The following is a 24526-nucleotide window of genomic DNA, read 5'->3' on the forward strand; positions in this document are numbered from 1 at the left end:
GCTGAAAGCCTCTGTCTCCTACTCATACCTCTTGTCCCCCTGAGAATTCTGGTTCTGCTGGTTCCCAGTGGTTTGTAGATCAGGTATATTGGCAAAGTCGTCCTGTTCTGAGAGCCCCAAAACAAGTGATAGCACCACCATACGGCCTTCCCTGTCCAGAGGTGATCCATCCAGGGGAGTGAAGAGGCCCCAGATTCAGTGAGCAGGATGCAGGTAAAAGAGGCAGACAGGAAAGAGAAAAAAGAACAAAGCGTAAGACAAGAAACTAGAAAGAACACAAATACTGTAAAACTACAATGAACCGGAGAGAATAATATGTAACTACTGTTCCCACAATACACATTAAATTCTCAATCTTCTTTGACAAGATTCAGAGCAAGAATTAACAGAGGTTAGAAGAAACAAAAGAATTTATTAAAAGGGAGTTACATAAGACAGAGCCACAGAAAGCAAATTTTCAAGAGAAAAGCATCTTGCTACATTGGCCATTCTTTGGCACAGATAGGAAACTTGATCTATTTCTAGAATCATTGATTCATTTATTATTTTTACTTAATAGATTTATATTCTGAGCTCAAGCGATATTTATGGTATTCTCTTCTCCATGTTTTTTTCTCTCCCCAATAATCTGGTGAAATAATTTGGACTGAGAGAATAGCTAGTCCAAGCCATCCAGTGAGATACCACAGATGAAAATGGATTTGGATAGCGCTGATTGCTGATGGCAGTTTGAAACAATTGTGTTGCACAAATAACTCCACCTGCTGCAGTATATTTTACAAAATTGTAGCTTGCTACTACACAGTTATTAAGAACCACTAGATATTTTAGCATTATCCACAATGATTATTGTACGCTACCCAGAGTCACTTCTCGTGAGATGGGCAGCTATAAAAATTTGACAAGTAAATAAATAATAACTGGAGATTATTGTCATTGGAACGTAGTTATTGGAACTACTCTGGGGTCAATAGCAATGATGGATCCTGCAAGTGACCGATATAGTCCAAGAATAGCTATAGACAGTAATGCAAAACAATGGAAACTATTACCGATTTATTTAGTCATTCAGGCATTCATATTGGGTGTGTGCTTCTTTCAGATTGCTATCGAATGATGTTCAGTTCTGTATTGTAAACAGCAAGGACTCTCAACCAGGACATTTATTTAATCCCAATCTAAAAGTGGTTTCAGTATAGTTTTAAAATCATAATCTGCATAGTTTTAATGTTTTAACATTTTAATTACTTTTTTTTACTTGTTTTATAATTTGTAATTCACCCACAGTCACTTTATAGGGGAGATGGGTGGAATTAAAAAATTAATTAATTAATTAATTAAATAATAAAGTGGATTGGCACTGAAGAAGAGATGCCTTGGTGGGAATTTGTCCAGTCCATTGGCAAATACTGCTGCAGTTAAACCTGTTTATTGTCCGGGGCTAGAATTTTATATTTTCCCATCTTTTGTAGTAGAGAATACTACTCAGATTCTTGCATATATTTAATCTTATCATGGTCAAATCTAAAATCACAGCAAAGGATGTTATGGCCATCTGAAATTCCAACCGGAGAACACAGGTATTCCACTTTGATATATAGGCCTTATAAATTTGTGCCCAATGTGATTTTAAAGCTGATTTCTAAGTTTTAGAGAATTCCAGGCATTTTTGCTCTGAACAAGAATGTTTTGGCCTTTGTTGGCCAGCAGCTATTATTACCCCAGGGTGCAAAAGACAGTGATGCATCAAAAAACAGTGCTGTGACTGCAGTTCCAGTGTTGTTCATATGTCACTGAAGTATGAGGTGTCTGCACACTGTCATCCAGGCTACCCTGTTTGTCACTCCTTGTGAGACCTTCCACATAGCTGAATTCAGAATGGGTCAGACCATTCCGGTAACTAAAAGGGGCTCTGAATAGGAATTCTGTGATAAAATCTGAAGCTGTCTGAGCTGCAATGTACCAGAGGCCACGCTTGTCATTTGTGAAAGGACATGGAACTAGAAAAGGGAGCAATTATGACAGGCTAAATGTCATGGGGTATTCAAATACATCACAACTGGCCATCGTCCTCTGTTCTTTCCTCTTTATCTGAGTTTCAAAGATGTTTAATAAACAGATAATGATATGGTTTTGGATATCAATCAACAAAGAAGCAGGGATTTGTAATCAGCAGGATCTTGTTCTGTTTTGTCTCAAATGTGGGCCAGCTTAAAATAAAACCCCGAGCAAAGTCTAAGCCCATGAGTGTCATATTGGTCTGTTTGTTCTGTAAATAATAAAGGACTTCCATAGAAACTTCAATATTGAGAGAAGTAATCTATGGCAATAAAATTAGAAGTAATGCTAAAGCACAGCAACTAAGATGATCAAAGGCCTGGAGACTAAAACATATGAAGAACGGCTGCTAGTTTGGCTAGTCTAAAGAAAAGAAGAAATAGGGGAGACATGATAGCAGTATTCTAGTATTTGAGGGGCTGTCACAAAGAAAAGGGGGTCAAATTATTCTCCAAAGCACCAGAAGGCAGGACAAGAAACAATGGTTAGAAAGTGACCAAAAAAAGAAGCAACCTGGAATTAAGGAGAAACTTCCTAACAGTGAAGACAATTAACCAGTGGAACAGCTTGCCTTCAGAAATCGTGGGTGCTCCATCACTGGAGATTTTTAAGAACAGACTAGACAGTCACTTGTCTGAAATGGTATAGGTTCTCCTGCTTGAGCAAGGGGCTGGACTAGAAGACCTCCAAGGTCCCTTCTAGCTCTATTCTATTCTACTTGGCTATTTTTTTATATTTTATTTATCATTTCTTTTACATTTTCTCCTAATTCTGGATCAGCACACAGGCCTATCTGGGAAATTTAGTTTTGATTAATAAGGCTCCTGTTATGTGTTTTATTTAATAGAAAGTTTCATGGACAATGAGCACAGTAAGAGTGAACCAATATTTTTTAACATCAATAATATTTTGCACAGGCTTACTGTATGAACCAGACCACAACATCATCAGGAAAATGCTGCCAAAATTAGCCACAAATGACTCTCCATGTCATAAGAAGAGTGCTACTGCTTATGACTCCAGCCTACCTCAAGAAGGGGGGAAAATTGGGGTTTAGGTCCATGTTTTGGATGTGTCCCAAACCCTGAGCTTGCTGTAGTAGGAAAAATGTTTTTGTGGGTTTGATCCAAGAATAACTTTCTAATATGTAGTAACACTGAACATTGCCATCATAAAGCTTGAATCCTCATTCCAGGTAGGCTAGGGAGTGTAATTTTTACTTTCCCAAATTTGGCAAGCATCATCTCCTCAGAACGTGAAACCACTTTTGCTAATGTCACTGTACATTTCCCAGAAATGATTGTGTAACTCATGTTTTGGGGGGGGGAGAGAAAACTCTTCAAATAGTACCAATCTATTTAAAATTTTAGTAAAAACTTTAAAAAGTGGTTTATTTCTCTTCTGTCGTTTGGTAGGAAGACATGCGAAGCCTAGAAATTCTGAAAGGAGCTTTGTTTGGATCAGAGATGAAACAGGCAATTCCCAAAATAGCTAGAGGTAAAGCAACCCATTTTCTGAAATGCTAAAGCAAGATTGGGGGCACATTTTTTTTTTTTGATTCTTAGACTGATTTACCATATGTTTGATGAGATATAAATTCAGGAGAATTCAGCCCGGCAGCCATTTTAAAAATTAATGAAATAAGAAGAAGAGTCTGCAGCTGGATGACTGAGATAGTTCATAATATCTAGGAGAACATCTCTGCCAATGTTAGTTGTCTATCAGAAAAGAAAAAAATTCTATATGTATTTTATGCTGTCCTCTCTCAACCTTCCCCACTTTTTCAGACTTTCCCAGGCTGTTCTATAAAATGCTTCTGTATCTTACATTCGCATAGAAGGAAGCAAGGAGAGTGTAGTTCAGAAGATAGGAAGATAACTCTACACTTGCCCTTCAGAGTAATTATAATGAGCTATCCACACATAAAAATGTAATGGACAGCTTGCTCTATCTTCTATGTACTTTAGAATCCAAAGTGATACAAAGGCTAAAGTGCTTGTTCTCACTTTTAAAATCAGCCAAAGACAATCACTGACTCCCAGACTCTTCGTTTCTCTGTGCCTCACTGTTCCACAACTGCAGTTAAAAATATGTCATCTCACAAGTCCAGTCACATTGTTTTAATTAACAATTATTTTAATTCACAAATGTATATGGCTCTGCATATCTTCTGCATCCCCTGAGTTTGCAGAAGCCAGGACCTTAATTTGGGGAGCTTGTCTTGTTTCCAAACAGAACTGTTAGGTTAACAGAAGGTACTGTAACAAATAATGATAGGAATGCTCTTTGAAGTAAAAAGTTATAGAAAAGCTTGATGATTTTAAAGAAGATGAGTGCCATCGGTTTAGCCATTTTAGCTCCTGAATCCCTCAAAATGGGAAGTATTTATGATTGTCTGAAAATGTTTGTGAGGGCTCAAAAAGGAGCATTAAGTCTCTGCTTTATTATGTCTTTTAACAGACGGGGTAATCAGAAATGTATACAGTATTCCAAATGTGGGCATACAATAAGAGTTGTAAAAAAGGATTGCAATATTGGCACTTTTATTTTCAAGCCCTTCCCTAATGATTTCTAACATGGAATTTATATTTTTCACAGACACTCTGCACTTTCATTGGACGTTCCACTATTAATGTCCCCAATTTCTTTTTCTTGATGACAAACTACTCACTCTGTCAGTATATAGGTGAATCTATGCCTCAATGTAGTTAAACTGAATTGCATTTGCCATTTGGCTAACCACACACCTAGTTGTCAGAGAACCTTCTGAAGCTCTTTGCAATCAGTTTGGTTTTTATCACTCTGAATAAATTTTAGAGGACGGTTGGATTGGGTTGGACCAAAACCTACCCAATCCAGCATTCTGTTCCCATATTGGCCAAAAAAAAACAAAGAACAAAATTGCACACAGATGGTAGCTATCACATGGAAACAGTTTTGGCAGCATGAACTGACCATAATGTGTACTCTGGATCTTAGTTATGTCTTGATTTATTTCATTCCTAACATCAACTTCTCTTAGGAACCCAGGGACTAACTTGGCCTAAACATATCTCTTCCTTACAGTTATGATCTAACCTTTAGCTTCATTTCATTTATTCCAATTGCAGCCATTTTCATAATAATGATACAAAAATATTTATAGAGAATAGACCAGCGTTTCCTAAGCAGACCTTCTTAGATATCTTAGACCTCAATGTTCATAATTTTCAGCAACGATGTTACCGTAATTAGGATCCATCACACTGCGAAGGCATTAGATTAATGGGACAGAAATTGAGACATATAGAAACACACTCTTTCACAACCACAAAATTTGCTCTGTAGAATTGATGGGTTGGAAAATTGGGAGAAAGGGGAAGTTTAGTTATGCAGACATTGCCTCAAAGATAATCCTCTCTGAAAACAATAGTTTTATGAATTGTTGTTTTATTGTACAAACACTACTGGCATGACATGCTCTGATCTATTCTTAGCTTTCTGTTTATACACTTCAGCAAGGGAATGGAAAAGATACCAGTTTTTTACCCAAGATCTGTCAGAATAGAGGTTTCTTTTGCATTCATGAATTAACTTTTAATTGTGTCTGATGGATTCATGACCAAGGGCATCTAAATTTCTGCATTGGTTGAGCAACAGGTGGAGAGCGTGTAGGGATTAATCACATTTAGCACATCTCAAATTTTCAAATGACATCTGCTATATACAATGTATAAACTATGATTCTGCTTTTATAGATCTCTATAATAATAATGTTAGGTTTGAGTTATTCGTTCTATGAAGTAATCTCATTCTGCAATCACTAAAATTAAGGGTTTGCTACTTACAACTTACCAGTCAGGCAGGAAATCATTTTATCTTGCATCTGCTAACACCTGGAACAAATCTTAATTCCCTTGGCAAGGTTTATTCTCCTGTTACTACTAACTCAAAAGCCAGAAGGTGTTTCTGTTCCAGATGGAAATAGTATTGTTAATGTTTGAAAATGCCTCATTATATACTTCTAATACTATGACTGATTTGAACTAATTATATACAGATATTATGGATAGTAATGCAGAGTTAACCATCATGGTTATGATTGTTATATATAGCCACAAGCAAAATGACTAGAAATCTAGACCATCTTTAAGATGCGCAATGGTGGATCTTCTAGGTATGTTCAGTTTTCATCATTGAACGGTGCAGTAATTGGAAAAATTGATATTTTTTTGGGTGGAACCTTATTATGTGATGCAATCCTTAATAAACTTTCATAGTAAGCTTTAGATTATATGTTATTTTTTTAAAAATACACTGGATATTGAGTCAGCATTTACTGATTGTTGATTAAGGCTTTTCTACTGAAAGGCTTTATTCCATGGATTTGTTTTTGTTTATCCTGCCTTGTGTTTTAAATCTGTAAGCTGTCTTAACTGCTGTTTTTTTATTATTTTAAGAATCTTAGTACTCAACGAATAGTCTTCAATGGCACTACATCCACATGGAGAGAATAAGCAGCAGAGTATCACAAGGTTCCATCTTAAGCCCAGTACACTTCAATATCTTCATAAATGACTTAGGTGAGGGAACTGAAGGGGAACTCATCAAATTTGCAGATGACACTAAACTGGCAGGAGTAGCCAACACCCCAGAAGACAAACTCAGGATCCAAAAAGATCTTGACAAACTTGAACAATGGGCCCTATCCAACAAAATGAGTTTCAATGTGGAGAAAAGCAAAGTTTTAATTTAGGCAGGAAAAATCAAAGGTACAAGTACAGATTGAGTGAGACCTGGCTTAAAAACAGTAACTGTGAGAGGGACCTTGGAGTCCTAGTGGACGATCACTTGACTATGAGCCAGCAGTGTGCAGCAACAGCCAAAAAAGCTAATACAATCCTTGGTTGTATAAACAGAAGCATAAAATCAAGATCATACAAACTATTAGTACTGCTTTATAAAACCCTAGTAAAACCACACCTGGAATACTGCAGCCAATTTTGGTCACCATATCACAAAAAAGATGTTGAGAGTTTGGAAAAAATTCAGAGAGATGATTAAAGGCCTGGAGACTAAAACATATGAAGAACGGCTGCAGGATTTGGGTTTGGCTAGTCTAAAGCAAAGGAGAAAATAGGAAGACATGATAGCAGTATTCCAGTATTTGAGGGGCTGCCACCAAGAAGAGGGGGTCACATTATTCACCTAAGCACCAAAGGGCAGGACAAGAAACAATGATTAGAAACTGATCAGTTTAAAATTTAAATTTTTTAAATTTTAAAAATGTTGCTGTAGCATATAGATTTGGGGTGGGGCATTAGTATACACAGAGGTGGGTTTTATGGGTTTTTATGTTGTAGATTTTTAATGTTATAAGCTGGCCAGGATCTCTAAAAACTGATCAAAGAGAGAAGCAACCTGGAATTAAGGAGAAACTTCCTGACAGTGAGGACAATTAACCAGTGGAACAGCTTGCCTTTAGGAATCGTGGGCGCTCCATCACTGGAGATTTTTAAGGCGAGGCTAGACAGTCACTTGTCTGAGATGGTATAGGTCCTCCTGCTTGAGCAGGGGGCTGGACTAGAAGACCTCCAAGGTCCCCTCTAGTTCTATTCTATTCTAAAGATGTTAGCTGCTAACTATTGTTAGCTGCATAACAGGCTATCGAAATTAAAGGAAAACTGATTTTTAAGCATTTACTGCTTGATCCTGCATCCACTTGCGAAAGCTGAAAATGTTTGCAGCAGAGAGATAGCAAGTTCACTATTCATTGTATATAAATATAAACCATATCATGTGAAGTTCACATTTAGTTCTCAGTGCCTGGTTTTCTCAGTTGCTAATTACTACATTTACTACCATATGGGACTTTCAAATATGTGATCTCAGTTGGAATAGGCCAGGGGTCTTCAAACTTGGCCCTTTTATGACTTGTGGACTTCAACTCCCAGAATTCCTCAGCCAGGCACGCTGACTGAGGAATTCTGGGAGTTGAAGTCCACAAGTCATAAAAGGGCCAAGTTTGAAGAACCCTGGAATAGGCTATATGTGGCTTCCCAAAGGCCGTTAGTGTCCACTTATCTTCTCATATTTGGTTGGGTTGATTAGTAAAGATGGGTCTTGGAGATAACAACATCTGAGGTATGGACATATCTTGTAAATACAGAAGGGAAAGAATGCAAATGGAAATACAAAGGCAAATCGCACCAGGATCTGTATTCCACTAAAGAAACATTGCTTCAGCAAACTGTTCACTATGTCCATATTTCTGGGCTTTAGAATAAAGCCTGCCTAGTATTCACTGACAAGAGCTGTGAAGAGCAAGGAAATATCTGCTATCAATAACTTAAACCCTGTTCTTTGCCAGCCACCATGCAGTGATTTCCACCTACCAGGTGACAACCACATTCATATGACAATGTCGTTCTTCAGTTCCACGTCTTTCAGGTGAGGTGTGGCACATTCAGAATAGCAGTTCTTTTGCTGATCTCATTCTATTAGTACATCATCTTTTCCAATTCAAAGTAAGCTGTTTGGCAAGATTTATTGTAAAATGCAGAATTTAGAAAATGAACCTCACTGAACCTAGGGGAAAACAAGTAACAAGGAAGAGGGAAGACTATTCTGACATTTTTATGACTCTTACTAATCTTTCCCCAGATGTCCTGCATCTGCATAAAAAAAATAGCCCAGAGATTTACAATGGCAAGGAAGGAGAATCTCCAAAGAGATTCAATTTGCTCATCTAGCTGAAACTATTTATTAAGACCACCATATATTACAATGTACAATATGTACATTCAGGTCAAGACTAGCCAATAGCTAAATGGCCCTAATGCCCTCCTAGGCTTCATTATGTTTGATAGGTACTGAACAAAAGGAGATTATGACTGTATCTGTCTGCTTCTATATCTGATAACAAGATTAAGTGTTTGTCATTAGTGTTAGCTGAGATCCATTCTTTTACCGGTGCTTAAGTATCAGTTTTCCAGATAACTTCCATTAAATTATTATAAAGATTATTCTGTTCCTGGGAACTTGCAATTTCCTTGCTAAATTTGGCGAAAGCAGTTGTTATTATAACTAATCAGCTTTATAAAGAGAAAAATGAAACATTGGCTAAAGTTTAAGACCATTTTTTAAAGAGGAAAAAAACCCACCTGAAGCAGAGTGGGTGTGTCTATGGTACTGCTTGAGATCCATTTGTGACATTTGTGGGATCTTTGTGAAATAATGGATTAATTAGCTTTTCTTTTGTCCATTTATACTGAAAAGTTGTTTGTTGTTTATACCACAGATTTTGTAACTGGTGTACTATTTTTAGGGTTGGATGCAGGGGCACTTTGGATTTAAAACTTTGATTGTTGGTCTATTCTGTACAGGGTTCACCAGAGAGCAGCACCTGGGTCTGGTTAGTTCTTGGTCAGAAGATTTTTAGGGAATCCCAGAGTCGTTGGCTAGATTGGATGGCTGAAAAACATCCCTGACAGTAACAGTGGCAAAGAACTTTCTTATTGTTGTAAAAAAAAACAACCCCAAAAAAACCCTTCCCGAGTGTGTTGACTCAAAAATGAGCTTTTATCTTCATTCTAAATTTATAACATATAGAATTCTTTTTAAAAGGTGCAGCTGTGATCTCTGTCACAATGAATATTTTGCCTGCTGACTTCAGACAGCAAGGCCTTATTATTGCAGCCTCCTTCAGGCCTGGAAATGGTGATGGTTAATAAATGCATCAGCATTGGATACAAGGAAACCCAGATTTCTTTTTAAATATAAACCTAAAGGTATTGGCTTTTCTAGTGTTTGGGCTAGGAGAGTGAGAGTATTAAAAAGCTGTAGCTTCTTGAAAAGGAACATCAATTGGACTAAGCAGCTTGTTCTTATTTAGTGGAAGCTTTTTCCCAATCAATAAGCAAATGATGTTGTGCAGAGAGAACCACAATCCCCCAGAGCTCAAATGAAATTCATCTATAAGCCAGGAACCATGTGAATGAAGAGAAAGCTAGAGGCACTTTATACACAGGGCTTTGGCCTCATCACTTCTGTTTTGCAATTTGAGATGCTTGGGCAAGATAGGCAGATTCATAATGTCCATCTCTCAGGCTTTACCTCTCTCAAAGCAGCATAGCCTTTGTAGGGCCACACCACCATTTCTCTGGGGTCTCAAAATAGAACAGAGGGCCATTCTGCCATTAATTTATGTTCTGTAATTGAGCCTTTTAAATAAAGCCCCCAAAGACAACCATGGAAGGAAGCAAAAATGAGGAGGGAAACCATGCTTCCTTTTTTTTTTTTTTTTGGCACTTCCTCATTAATTGGAGGGGAAGAATTGCTCAGGCTGTTCAGCTGGAATTCTCAAAATTGCTGCCCTAAATGATTGTAGGCTTTTCTCCTATTGTTTCTAGATGTTGAGCTGATTGGTTAGCAAGTAAAAAACACTGGCTCTGTAAAATTATATCTCTATGCCTCTCTCTCTATATCTCTATCTCTTTCTCTAACTGTAAGACAAGAGAAACAAAAATGAATAAATGAATTTCCTCCACAGTTATTAAAGGCCCTGTCTAGCACTGTCTATAATGTTCTTTCAATAGCAGACAAACACATTTTACTTTCCTTGTCCTCTTTAAAGTCATTTTTGGACACTACTTCTTTGTCTTTTGTTTTCTTTCACTCTTCTGGATTTAATCATAATCTTATTATTTTAATGCTGCATTTTATGATATTCTATTTTTACTGTATCTTTATTTTTAGATTTATTTTTTTGCAAACCACTCTGAGTTTTCTTTTTTTGATAAATATATAATTTTGAAAGCACCACCACTCTCATTATCACTATTGGAGTCCTTCTGTGAGGGAGCTAGGAGGTTCCAAATGTGATTGATAAATAAATAAAAATCACTGCCTACAGTTTAATTAGCCTGGACAGAAAAAAAATTCTCCCCAACTCCAATGATGGAAAACTGTTTAAGGTTGGCATCGATAAAAACCAGCCCAAAAAAAACATATTGAGTGGCCTGCCTAAGATTGTTTATGTTATATACATGGGCATCATGCCATTGTTGTATTGATAAATCATCATAATGTGCATGTTTCAGCTGAAGACTGGAAACACTGTTATATAAATCAATTAAATATTGGACCCCATTATTGAAAATCTTTGACCCAAGTATTTCAGTGCAGCCTCATTTATGCACAACTGAGTTCAATCTCTCTCCAAAATGTCTATTCCTAATTCAAGCTGGACCGATCAATCCATCCAGCTTTTTTCTTTTGTAAACAAATGGAAAAATCTAGCCTGGGGGAAAAGCAAGAGATTGTTGTCTCCTGTTCCAACAAAAATATATCTTTTACAGAAAGCATCTATAAAGAATAGCTGCTTTCTCTGTTGCATTAATAAAGCATTTAAGAAATATTTTAAATACAATAATTAATTAAAAAAGAGCTTGAAGGAATATCATTAAACATCATCTTGGATAAAATCCTGCCCTGAAAAATATTTGTCAAGCTGTTCTCTGAAAACTTCAGAACATCAGATATTACTACCAATGTCACATTGCTCTAATGCTGATGTTAAAAGTTAAAATATTAAAATATTCCACCAATATTTTAGCAAAATATTTTCTAAAATGAAAAGCCTTTGCACATAACTTTGATTCCTGTGAGTAATTCTCTATTCTTTTTTTTCTTCTAAATACTTTTTTTCCTTTTTCTTAATCTTCTCACTAAATACATTCAATGCCCCCCATTTTTCATAATGTAATTTACCTTTAATCCTGCTACCATTCTCATAATCATTGTGCTTATTTGCAACAAAGTTTGATAGACATTGTATTATCAAGGGTACCTCATCACTGTCTTTTAGCTCAATTTGGGAATATATGCAAAACTAAAGACAACAGCAATTATTAGTAATTAACACTATTCCTATACATTTACAAGATGGTTCTATGATGGTTCTGTTCTCCTACCACTATAGACACAATTTTACATCATTTCTTGCAACAGTGTTTACAAAGCTGATTAACAAAAGATTTTTAATCAGCTTGGAGCTGTTATGCTGTTTTAATTTTATGCACTATGAAACATAATTATGAGGTAAGGTACACTAAACAATGTATTGTTGACTAAACCAATTATCTCTATGTGTATGTGAATCTTTGATCTCAACTATTCCTGACCACCAGTGAAAGAAAGCAGAATCTATTAGTGCTAGTATTATACAGATGTGTTTGTGTTTGTACTGTCAGTGATGTACAGCTGTATATAATTATGAATGTAATGTTCAGCTACAGAAATATAAAATGCAACTTACAGATTTTCCAGGTATGGAAACACACAAGACAAGTACACACAAGTCTATGTACTTTGTGGTCTTTACATACTCCACAACCTCGCTTTGCTATGTCCCATTTAGATCAACAGATAATAGAAAAAATATTGTACCGGCAAACCAAACGTAAAGGATAGATGATGGTACCCCATTCCAAAGAAAATAATGGATTTTGTCACACCTCTAGATAAGGGAAGAGCAAAGCTTCAGATTATTTCTCTGGGCTTGGAATTTAGAAACTGTCATCAACAGGGAAAGTATTGAAAACAGATTAAAAATAACACACAACTTCAAACTGCTCTGACAAATCTTCTTTTACAGCTCACAGCAAGGATAGGCAGGATGTCATGAACAAGAAAACCAAGGCTGTGGCTGTGAAGGAGAAGGAGGGAGCGAAGCATCCCTTTCAGAGACATTTGCCAGCTCTCCTGTAAGGTCAGTGCACAAAAAAGATTTTTCCTTTAGCATTTAGTTTTCTTCTCCCTCCCACTCAAGACAAAATTATTCTAGGGAGAAGAAGCAGTTCAAATCCCTCAAGAGTCCGTGACATGGGTCTGTCCTTTATCAGCGAAGGTGAGCAAACGGCACTCCACAGGCTACTGGAAGACTTGTCGGCCGTGGCTTCTTCTTTCTTCTAGCCCCTGAAGCCCCCAATTAACTTCTGAAAACTTGAGGATGTGATACAATTATACAATTCTGCTATACACCCCCGTGTTGCTCAAATGATGCAGAAAATTACATTACCCGGAGAATAAATTAGAAGATTGTCTAATTTGACCCTTATTCTGAGGCCTTGTTCTCCATATTCTAAACACTTTACGCTGTACTTGTTTTCTGAGAGGACAGCAAGTCTATATTTGTGGCTGTTAAATGAAAAACCTTTGAAGATTTTCACTGAGCATTTTAGAAAGGTTAAGAAATGAAACTGTGTAAGGGCTAGAATTGTTGCCATAGGTAAGAGCAAGAAAAATCTCCTCATCTGGAATTAGGAAGCGTCTTTTCTGTATTGAGAGAACTGACTCTTCCACATCATGTTACACGTTCTGAGGAGTTTAAAGGAAGAAGTTACTTCCCAACAAAGGCAGGCAACTAATAAGGCAGGCAAATTACTGACTTGTCTGCAATCAGCTTGAAGCTAACTGCACCACATCAAGAGCCTCATCAAGTGGACATTCAGCAAACAGAACAATAAAGAACTGCAAGTCACACAGAGAGAAAGCGAAAAGAGCAAAGAAACTTACAGGAAAGATTTCATATCCAAGCCTCGGTTCCGAATCTGCCCCACCATATGATCCCAGCTCCCAGGGTTGGAGCGGCTACGGCCACCAGCTGTCCTCTGCTTGGAGCCAGCGGAGGTCCCTTGCCGTGACTGCCCACTCCGACAGCCCCGAGGGTTGCCAGTGGCTGAGGAGGAGCTGGTGTGGGACTGCAGGTGACCCAGGCTCTGGCTGGTGGTGGGCTGGCTGTGGCCGGGGTTCTGATGCTGGCTGAGTGGCTGTTGGAGGCTTTGCTGGCGCAAGAGGGTGCGCGGGCGCTGGCATTTCGGGTCTCCTGCTGAGGTGGGGATATACTCAAGGGTAGTGGCTGTGGACATGGTGGAATCCTCAAAACTTACGGAGGTGGAGGGCAAGGAAAAGGAGAAAAAGGAGAAGAAGGTAAAAGGGCAAAATTGGAGGAAGGAAAAGCAGAGTGTTAAAGAGAAGATGCCCCAGCACAGCATTCTCTCAGCCAGGCATGGTTGGAAGCAACACACTGTCCTTGGGAGCTGTGCCTCTAGCTCTGAATTTTTGGCAGCGTAGGTCCCCTGCCTTGTGGCCATTTTGTACCCTTCCTTGATCACAAGATCCTTTCCAATCTTGGGGTTCAGCATGAGAATGTTCACACGCCACTTCTCCTTTTTCTTCTCCCAAGCTTGAAAGGAGAGTCAAAATGCCAATCCTCATTTCAAAACTAATTAGACTGCTTTCTGAAGACAAATTCCCTGTTGCCTGTGCTGGGTTGCTTGTGACATGTGACACATTCCACAACTGCTTTCCTTATTGGCTCTCTCTGAAGCCACACCATTTCTTGAAATGGTGGCGATATTTAGCACTGTCACCTATCCTGCTCTGTTTTATTTTCCCCTAGTGGAGTTGCAGCCCCATCTCTCTCTTGAGTAAGTGTAGCACTGTCCTCCAGAGCACATCATAATGTTCTTAGGTAACTACATGTAATAATGGTGTCTATCCTCTTTACTGTCAGCTTTATATGCTTTTGAGAACTGCCTGAGACCCAGAAACACACATTCTATAGCCTGCTGAAGTTGCAGTGAAAGCTCCAGGAACCTGTCAATAGACAGTGACAATCCTACAACTAAGGCAAGGGTGTTTCGGATTATTACAGGAGTGTCGGGGTTAATGTTTTCTGTTCCTGAACACTGTCCTATCTCCTCTTTGAGCAAGGAAACTGAGGGAACTGCTTGAGGAAAGAACTAGCTTTGCTGCTATCACATGTCTGTTTCTTCAAGCTTCTGTCATTGTCAAAGAGTTGCTAGAATTAAGGGGAGACAAGATGTGTTAGCAGGAGTTTAACCATTTGTTTCCCATTTATGACTGGCACTCTTCCACGGTTACTTTTCTCCTGCTCCCATCTGAGCTTAATTTTGGTCAGCTAGGGAAAAAGAAGCTGAGGAAAAGGTTCTGTAGAATTATGAGTATGTATCTGTAGGTGTTTCTTTTTAGCAGAGGAGATAATGAAGAGGAGATTCAACTAGTTGATCTTGCCCTAGCTCTCTTTGAAATGGACTTTTGTTTACTTCTCAACTGTTTGGTAAGGACCAGAACTTAACACCACAGGTTTCTTGCCATCACATCTTGTTCATCCCCCAAACGCAACTCAGAAATACATCATAAGGAAAAAGATCTGGGCTTAAGCTTTCCTCTAAACTCTTGATAGTAAGGGAACAACTAGCCCATTGTCTCTTGTCTGAAGGGAGTGCTCTGTTTTCTGGTGTGGCTATACCTGAATGGATGACATTCAGAGTTTTTGATCATAGGGCTATCTCAATGGATTCAGACAAATTGCAGTCTTTTTTTCATCATGGTCCTTAGAGCAGTGTTTCTCAACCTTGACAATTTTAAGGCATGTGGATTTCAACTCCCAGAATTCCACAGCCAGCAATGCTGGCTGTGGAATTCTGGGAGTTGAAGTCCACATGCCTTAAAATTGTCAAGGTTGAGAAACACTGCCTTAGAGGATTGGATTTGGAGGTCATTTCACATCTCACAAAGTCATACATTTCTGTGCAATGTTGAGCATATACTCAGTCTGCAGCCAAGAACCGCTTCTGAATGAGTGCATCTACATGATTATACATGTCTGTAAGCAAATGTGTGTGTTTTTTTTTAAAAAATGTAATGCTTGAAGTGGCCATTAGGAGTCTAACTACACGTGATATAGACACATATCTCTATAGAGCAGTGGTTCTCAACCTTTTTAATGCTGCGACCCCAACCGGTCGTAAGTCGAGGACTACCCAACCTGTCGTAAGTCGAATGTCATGTGTCTGAGTAATGAAACACTTAAAAGGACTTTCAGGCATGTTTTCTCTTTCCCTGCCCAGGAGCGCCGCGCATGCGTGGTTCCGCCCCCTGCGCTGGCCGAGGCGTAGCTGGCAAGCGGCAGAGACCGAGCAGGCCGACCACCAGCTGGCTCAGCCCGAGGGAGGTAAGGCACCCGCTGGAAAAGGGGAAAAAAATGGCGGACAAAAAAAATGGCGGACAGCCTTGCTTGGCGACCCCCGTGAAATGGTCAATCGACCCCAAATGGGGTCCCGACCCACAGGTTGAGAACCACTGCTATAGAGAGTGTGAGAGAGGTCCAGGGTATTTGTCTGAGTAAGAATTACCATTTTGGAAAAGGAAACTGGGAGTCCAAAAGCAGGGGAGTGGAAAAGGTCTGCCTTTTAAAAACACAAGGAACCTGGATAAGCCTCTTGGTGAGGCAAGTGTAATGAAGAAATGGCACACACATCTTAAAATACTTAAAATGCCCTGTGTGTGCTGTCAACTGTATTTTCGAAAGAGACTTTTCTAAGGTTACAAAACAAAAATGGTACTGAGTCTCTTCTCATAGATGTCTGCTCTATGTAAGAAGGCAGGAGGCCCCGCATAGATGGAGGGAGGCACGCAATCCTAGCTGGGACTGGGGGGGCCATGGCACTGATGGGGATCCAGCTTTCTCTGCTCGAGCTGGCCTTTGGCTTGCTGGGTGTGGGCGTGCTCTACCACTTCTACTCGTGCTTGCTAGTTGGCCACTTCGCCTCCTTTGTGCTGGGTGGGGCTGCTGCTCCAGGCAACGGCAGCGGCCTAATGGACCTGCGCAAGCTGCTGGCAGTGGCAGTGCGCGTGCCCACAGAGAGGGCTTTGAGTGCCGCCTCTGCCATGCGTGCCATAGGTCCGCCACCACTGCTCTATGAAGATTCATGGAATCATAACTGCTTACCTGGTAAAATATCTGAGAAATTCTGATTTCTTTTATTACTATTGGATCAGTATGATACAGCTTCTGTTGAGTGTAGCTTAAATTCTACTATATTATCTGTGAAAATTGGGCAGACTTTGGCTGCCCATTGATGATGTCGGCACTAACTGTAATATAGTAGTCTATTTTGTTCTGCTTTGTTCTATTTATTTTAATGTTTTAGTTTTTAATTCTGGTCTGTGACTGTAATAAAAGATTGACTGATTGACTTTAATAGATGCATCTGCACATAACGTGTAGTTAGTCGCCTAGTTGGAAAAAAACCCAGGAGGGATAAGTAGGAAAAATATAAGATGGCCACACACCTGTAGATGTGAGAGAACCCGTGTAGGTATGATCTGTAGCCTGTGGACAGTGAAGCACAGGACAGAACACATAGCTTGAAAGACAGGACAATAAGTACAGAAAGCTGTCACAACTAACCGCATAGGGCAAGCCATTGAGTATCACAATGCACAACATAGCTACCCATACTGCCAAAGACAAGAGAAAAACAGGCATGGTTGATCATAATGACATAAGACAACGCAGAAGGAAGCATGCAGGGATAAGAAGGAATTCATGATCAAGGCTGTTCATTTTCTATGAGGCTGCCTTTGCACATTTTGCTAGGAATCAAATATGCTGTGCAAGTTTTAAATTACTGAAAATATCTGAAGAACTGGGGGGGAGGAGGGGGAGGATGTTACCTCATATCAAATAACTTCATCAACTCCATTGACTTGCCAGGGGCTCAGGCAGGCATCTTTCTCCAGCGCTAAATGCAGGACTGAATATGAGAACATCTATATTCGAAGCTATCTTATACATCTATTTGTCAACGCTGTGACAATGGATGTTGTCGCTCTGACAACTGAAAAACCAGCAGCCATTTTTTCCTCTTGCTTTTAATGTGCCTTTCTATTATTTTAGAGTTCAGATGTAGATGGGAGGGATGGGGTAAATGCCTGAAGGTTTAGCTAGCCATAACAATGTAGAAGCGTGGGAACTCAAGGTCGTATTCTGATAAGCTTTTGGTGGGCTGAGAGGCTGGAGAGAAAAGCCCACGTTTTGTGCTAATTGGGGAATGTGATTTATGACAGCTCTTGCGGGGTGGGAATTGCAATTTGTTACTTTATATCTGGGAGGAGGGAATCTCATTCTTGGGTTCAGCTATGTAAGTGACAATACTTTGTTTCCTAATAAAACGTTCTTTAAGGAAGAAATCTTGCCTTGAAGTTCTTTTAACTGGTTTCATCTATCGGAACCATGACACTATTCTTGCTTCAAATACTACATTTTTTCCCACAAACTCCAATATTGAGATCAAGTGCAGATTGCAAGGACCATGCATCTGCATAATTTATTTGAAGCACAGAATATGTGTTTTGGTAGAATATGTTTCCATTTAGCTTCTTTTTTTAAAAAAAAACAAACTTGAACTCCATTTATAAACAACCATGCTTGCAATTAAACTGAAAACTGGACTTTTGAACAGGCCAAAAAGAAGTATGGAAAATGCATGACCAAATGTAAAGCAGTAGAATACGATGGAGTGGTTGAATAAGCAAACTGGTGAAAGTATTCTAGTTGGGAAGGATACTTCTGGGTACAGTATTCCCTGAAAGGCATGGCTATCCATTTGTCTCAGTATCTCACAAAGGCAGCCACTCACTGAAACAGGAAGATGAACATGTGAAAGCAGAGAGGAGCACAGTCAGCTGATCACCCACCAGTCTTATTGCTCCTAACATTTTTTCTAGAGCAGCCAGATGGAGTCAGTAGTCATAAAATAGTCATTTGTCACTTTGTAAAACGTAAAGCCAAACCAGCTAAGTATAACTAAGAATATTCAGAAACTTAAGATCTCATAGCAGTTGGAATCTAGCATATTTTGCCTGCTGCTGACCCTGGCCTGAAACCATCTTAACTCAAATCAGTAGAATTGCTTAGGGAAGTCATAGCAAAATAATGGTTGAGTTTTTGTAGGGTGAAGAGTAATCAGGAGATAGATAGATAGATAGATAGATAGATAGATAGATAGATAGATAGATAGATAGATAGATAGATAGATAGATAGATAGATAGATAGATAGATAGATAGATAGATAGATAAAGAAGAACTGTGAAAATCTGGGTAAAAAATGACTCACGTCTCTCCCCATTTCCTACTTTAGTACAGGTTTTAAGTACTTCTGCTTATGTACTGGCCACCTCTAGCTTAACCTCCTTCCTGCTTAACAAAGGCAGAAATTGGCCTTTCTCCTCCCTGCTTGCCCCACAGGTAGTGACCTCATTTCGTTGTTTTTTTTTTTTATCAAATCCTAAATTAGTTCAATTTTAAGCCTCTCACTCAAGGAAACTAAAATTGGCTCCTTTGGGTTGGGAATAAGTAGAACACATGCATTTCTATCAAGGTAATAAATGTGTGGGAAGTAGCCCCAGTGCTTTAAGGTCTGTACCTGCTATACCTGGCTCTCTGACATATCTATAGATATCTCTGATGGTTCCCATCTAGTTTCTGCCACAAGGCCACTGTGCAAGCAGACAGACAGAAGGGCTATCTCAGACAGACAGACAAAGCACAGTAGCACTCAGTCACAAAAAACGCACATGCCAGATACAGAGACAAGAGTCTTCATTAGGAGGGAGATATATATATATATATATATATATATATATCTCCACATATATATCAGATTGGTTTACTCCACAGAAAGTGCTATATGATCAAAAACCCTCTATGTCTGGGACTAAATGTCTGGAAAATATTAATATACTGCTTATGTATTCATTTACACCCTGGATAAATACTCTCTTCCCCAAATATTCATTTATATTTTTGGCACAATAATAAATGGTAACAGAATAGAGGGAACCTGATTTTTTGCTTTGAAATAGGTAGAATAGAGTCCTGGAAAGTATCACAAATCTAATGGTTTTAAGATATAGTCTAAGAAAGTAAACTGCGCTGCATGTACATTCTGGATAGCTATAAGACCAGCAATGGATGGTAGACTTCAGAGTAAATGATTCTGTGGGTACATATACCTTAGGACAAATCTTTGCTTCCAGTTATGGGGATGATAAAATATTCTATCATTGGAATTGCTGTAAGAAACCTTCCAACTTAATCTTGCCACTTCTGATAGTGACATGTATTTCTGATATTACTCTGTTTAGATACCGTGAGCTTGCAGTCAAAAATAGTGGGAAACAGCATTATGAAACAACTTCCCTCACACATTTCCATATTCATTAACATATATAAAGTCATCTCTTGAAGAGCTAGAGATCAGAAGAGCTGCCCAAGGGATGCTGATTCCTTACAATTCCAAAAGAATTCTAGGGCACACACTGTTTAAGTTAAGAAGATCACTGCTTTGAGAGGAGACCACAGGGAGATCCTATACTATATCGACCACACTGAATTCCATGAATTCCATCAAAGAGTTGTCAAATATACTTAAAAACTCCAAAAGAAAGTTTCCAAATTGTTGGAAATGAAAAAGATCCACCTTGAAGAACTTTTCGCTGACACTGGAACTTACTAGTCTGACAACTGGTCTGGTGGGGAGGACAGGCAGTAGGACAAGATTTACTGGGTCACTGACAAACACGTTGGGCTCCATGGGTCACGGGAAGAGCCATAATGTAATCATACAAATCACAGGAGCAGCAAGGTGAGCTTGGCTATGGTGACAATGGCAGCTTTGTCAGCTCTGATGTCTCCAAACTTACAAGCCTTTAATACTGATTTAGCAAAGCACATTTTATCCTCGGTGGACTAATGAAATATAATTATTTTGAAAATAATGAGTGGCAGCCTGATACACCATTTTATCCATGATAAAATCATTATTCTATTACTTCATACAGCTTGAGATTTGTATGCTGTTTCCATCAAAGCAGCACATGCTGATATGGAGACTGCCTTTGCCTTGCCTCAGGGGTGGGAACCGCATAGCACAAGATCTACCAAAGCTCTTTCATCATGTGCAGCTTTCTCCATGTATAACTATTAGAAATTTGCACTTCAGGTTTTATGGGGTTCTCAGGAAAAGATTTTGGACTGGTTATCCCTCTCTAGCAAGACCTTTATTACTGCCTGTTCTCCTTTCTACTAGCTTGATCTCTCTTCTTGGAATCAGTCCGTATTGTCACACATAGAGAAAGTGGAGGCTACTGCCTTTGTCTCTGTTTACCTAATCAGAGCACGTGAACAAGCAAAGGGAATAAGAGGAGGAGTAGAGTCTGGCAATACCAACATTGCTTGTAAGATGTTGACCACCAAAAGTCTCTGGTAAATACAAATTATCTTAATAATTCCATAAAAGAATCCTTATTAAGAGAAGGTTGCGCATTAGGGCTTAGGTTTATATTTAGCACTAGTATTCAGCCAGACTCATCTTCCATTGTTTCTTTCTTGCAGATGCTTTTTTTAAAAAAAATGATGAAATTAAGCAAGCAAAATGTGATAAATTATGGATAACTGAGGTATTTTTTTCCAGTTTAGTTACAAGAAATTTATTTATCATCAAATATATAACCCGTGTTCCAGGTCATCAGTCTTTAGCCTATGACTAAGAACATAATGCGGTAATAGATTTCACAGATAAATTCTTTAGAGGGAGCTACTTAGGGAATATCTGATACAACAAGTGCTTTACTCGTCGGTTGTTCCTTCCCTTGTATAACAGTTCACCAGTTTTGAGATATTGCAATGTGATTCTCTTGCAAAAGAATAAATAACGAAAGCTGGATTTAAGTTAGACTTAGAAATTGATGGATTATAGGAACACATATTTTTTTGCTTTTGTGACTGCAGAAGGATGGCAATAAATCACATGACTAAAGAGTATATTGTGACTCACAGTATATTTTACTCTGAAGCACCCAGCAATATAGCCATTGATGAAAAATCCGTGGTCAATTGAAAGATTTTTAGATTGACCCAACAGGAGAGCAGCTTTTACATGCTTATGTGCAATCTATCTCAAAGCATTAAAAAGTCAAAATGCTCTTCTCTCAAGCCTTTAACCATCCTTTGTGTGTGTGTGTGTGAAGAACACAACCGTCTGCCTCAAGATTTATTTATCCCCACCACACTATGACTATTCTGTTATATTGTCATCATGACAGCCCTTATATTTTTTATGTGCTTGTCTGGACTTCAGCAGAAAGATCATTATGGGATTTGGACATGTTTATCCTCCTAGCTGCAATGTCTTTGGGGCCCGCAGGCCAAGTCACGCCAGGCCTGGGATGCACTCTCACTCACTTGGATAAGCTGAGCTTCCCTGTTGCTAGGTGGCTCTGCACCATTTGCCATCGGCCTCTCCCCGCCTTCCCAATGCTGGGCTCGCTGTGGGCAGACACGCTGCTCTTCATGCCGTCCTCTCGGAGCTGCTGCCTCTCTCCATGGCATCCTTCTCGCTCTCCTGCCAACCCAGCTGTGGCTGAGGCAGCCAACTTTGCACCTGACAGCAATGAGCCACTATGGTATGTCAGGAAAGGAAGGTGGCAGGTGGCAATGAGAAGGAGGTCACATGAAGAAGAGGAGAACAGACAGAAAGAGAGAGAGAGAGAGAGAGAACGAGAAGAGAGAGACAGACAAGGGACAGACAGACAGACAGACAGACAGACAGAGAGAAAGAGAGAGATCAGCACTGCAAAAGAAAGGGCCAAGTAGAGCCTTTGTCCCAATCAAAGGCAGCAGGCAGCCCTGGCTTGTGAGGTTATGATTGCAGCCAAAGTTAATTCTATAGACAACGAAGGGTTGAACAATGGATAAGACCGTTAGGAGAGGCACTGTGCAGGCGAAGGGAGAAAAAAGCAATGTTAGTGAGAGAGCTTACCACTACCATCACCACCACCACACAGTGCAGATGCAGAGAATACGCTGAGAGGGTGACCAAAACGGGCAACCCCATCCTGTGCTGCAGAAAAGGAGTGGGTGGGTGAGGGAGAGGAGAGCCAAAGGAACCAGGGGACAGGGAGGGAAGGGGCTGGCCTTTCTCAGTGAGTTGCTAGGCAGTGGTTCTCAAACCACTGGAAGCACCATATCAGCCTAGCAGGGAAAAAGCCTGGGCTAAGAACTTAAGTAAAAAGAAATGCAATGGCTTTTGATGCAGATTTAAGGGTGAAGTTGCTACCCAGTGCCAACCCTTTCAGTTGGCTGAAACCATAATGGATTTATTAGGTCCAAACCCACCTTTTAAATCGGCTGTATGATTGACTACTTCAAACTTTTATGAGTCAATGACTTAATCTGGTTTCAACGAACAGTATTTTTCATTTCACTGGGACCAAAAATTGAGCCCCAGGTAATACAGTTCCTGGGATAACGGAAACACAAGTCTGCTATTCCAAAGGTACCAGCCAGTAGTTGTGAACCACTGAAAGAGCAGGATAGAAGGAGAAGGGAGGAGGGGTTGCTCGTCTCCATGGCCATATGTCCATGGGGAGGGAGTAGAGTGCAGGGGAGGAAAAGAAGAGGAGGGGGAAAAGGAAAGCAGGAAGGGGTAGGTGGGAAAGAGGTGTGCATATACTCACTATGTATGATCAAATCAGTTAAAGAGAGACTCACTTGAGGGAAAGTCGTGGATCACCATATGGGGCGTAAGGTGATATGTTTAGTATAAACTCCTTGGGAGGGTAGGAACTCCATTTCTGCTGCACTGTGTTGTCATTGTTATTCCAAAAGTCTCTGTCTAGATCACTAGATCAGCCGGTGAGAGGGGAGAAAAAAAAAACAAAGGGAAATACAAGAGAGAGAATCTAAATTCCTGCAAGGGGAGGAAGGAGGAAAAAAAAATAACCCAAACGAGAGACATCAAGGTTAGTGTTGACTTCTCCTCCTGTGGAAGGTAAAACTTTGTGCCTCATACCCATGTGTCCACACAAACACACATACACACTCAGATGATATATAGGTAAGGCAAAGCTGAAAAAAGATAGGAGCAGGCATCTCCAGAGCTGATGGTAAGGGAGAATGAGACAGAGAAAGAGAGAGAGAGAGAGGGAATGCCTGTTAAAGAAACCTCTGTTAAATGACTCTAAGATTTGTTTCCTCGGGACTCTACCTTGTCTCTTACCTGTATTCTTCCTTTCAGGGGGACAGGATTTCTGCCTTTCTGTATTTTTTGCATCCAAATTAGGTAATGTGGAAAACAAAGCAGCATCTTGGACAATAGCAACACTTTTTATAAAATGGTGGGAACATTAGCTAGATCTATTGCTGTTGTGCAGAGAAAGAATCTACTCCGGTTTCCTGTGCAGTGTTTGTGCATCAAACTGGAGAAAAGCACCTCTTTGCCCAATTAGAAAAGATCCTTGAGAATAAGTTAATTGGCAAATCCCATGGGATAATTTCCAAAAGAAAATTATCTGAAGGTAGTTATTTAGATTTCTTTCATCAGATTATAATAAAGCGATGGTGGGAAAACAGCTTCTGATACCGTAGACCACGGTATCATGCTGCGGCGTCTCGGTGAGTTGGGAGTCGGAGGCACCGTTATGCGGTGGTTCTCCTCCTTCCTCACCGACCGTACGCAGTCTGTATTGGCAGGGGGACAGAGGTCAACTCCTAGACCCCTAACTTGTGGGGTCCCTCAGGGGTCGGTCCTCTCTCCCCTTTTGTTCAATATTTAT

The 24526-nt window shown here is 39.6% G+C and overlaps 1 protein-coding gene across 1 annotated transcript in view; it reads right to left on the bottom strand.

Annotated features, from left to right (window-relative positions):
• SYT7 (synaptotagmin 7) overlaps positions 1-24526 on the bottom strand; it is a 113073-nt gene that overhangs the window by 41321 nt on the left and 47226 nt on the right. Inside the window, exons 4-7 of the mRNA XM_015816466.1 lie at positions 23463-23594; positions 22155-22370; positions 13615-13983; positions 29-151 (exon numbers count right to left, since the gene is read on the bottom strand). Coding sequence (XP_015671952.1) covers positions 29-151; positions 13615-13983; positions 22155-22370; positions 23463-23594 — 840 coding nt within the window. The remainder of the gene's footprint in view (positions 1-28; positions 152-13614; positions 13984-22154; positions 22371-23462; positions 23595-24526) is intronic.

This window comes from Protobothrops mucrosquamatus, unplaced genomic scaffold, assembly GCF_001527695.2.
Source record: "Protobothrops mucrosquamatus isolate PMUCROS unplaced genomic scaffold, P.Mucros_1.0 scaffold_115, whole genome shotgun sequence".
NCBI lineage: Eukaryota > Metazoa > Chordata > Lepidosauria > Squamata > Viperidae > Protobothrops > Protobothrops mucrosquamatus.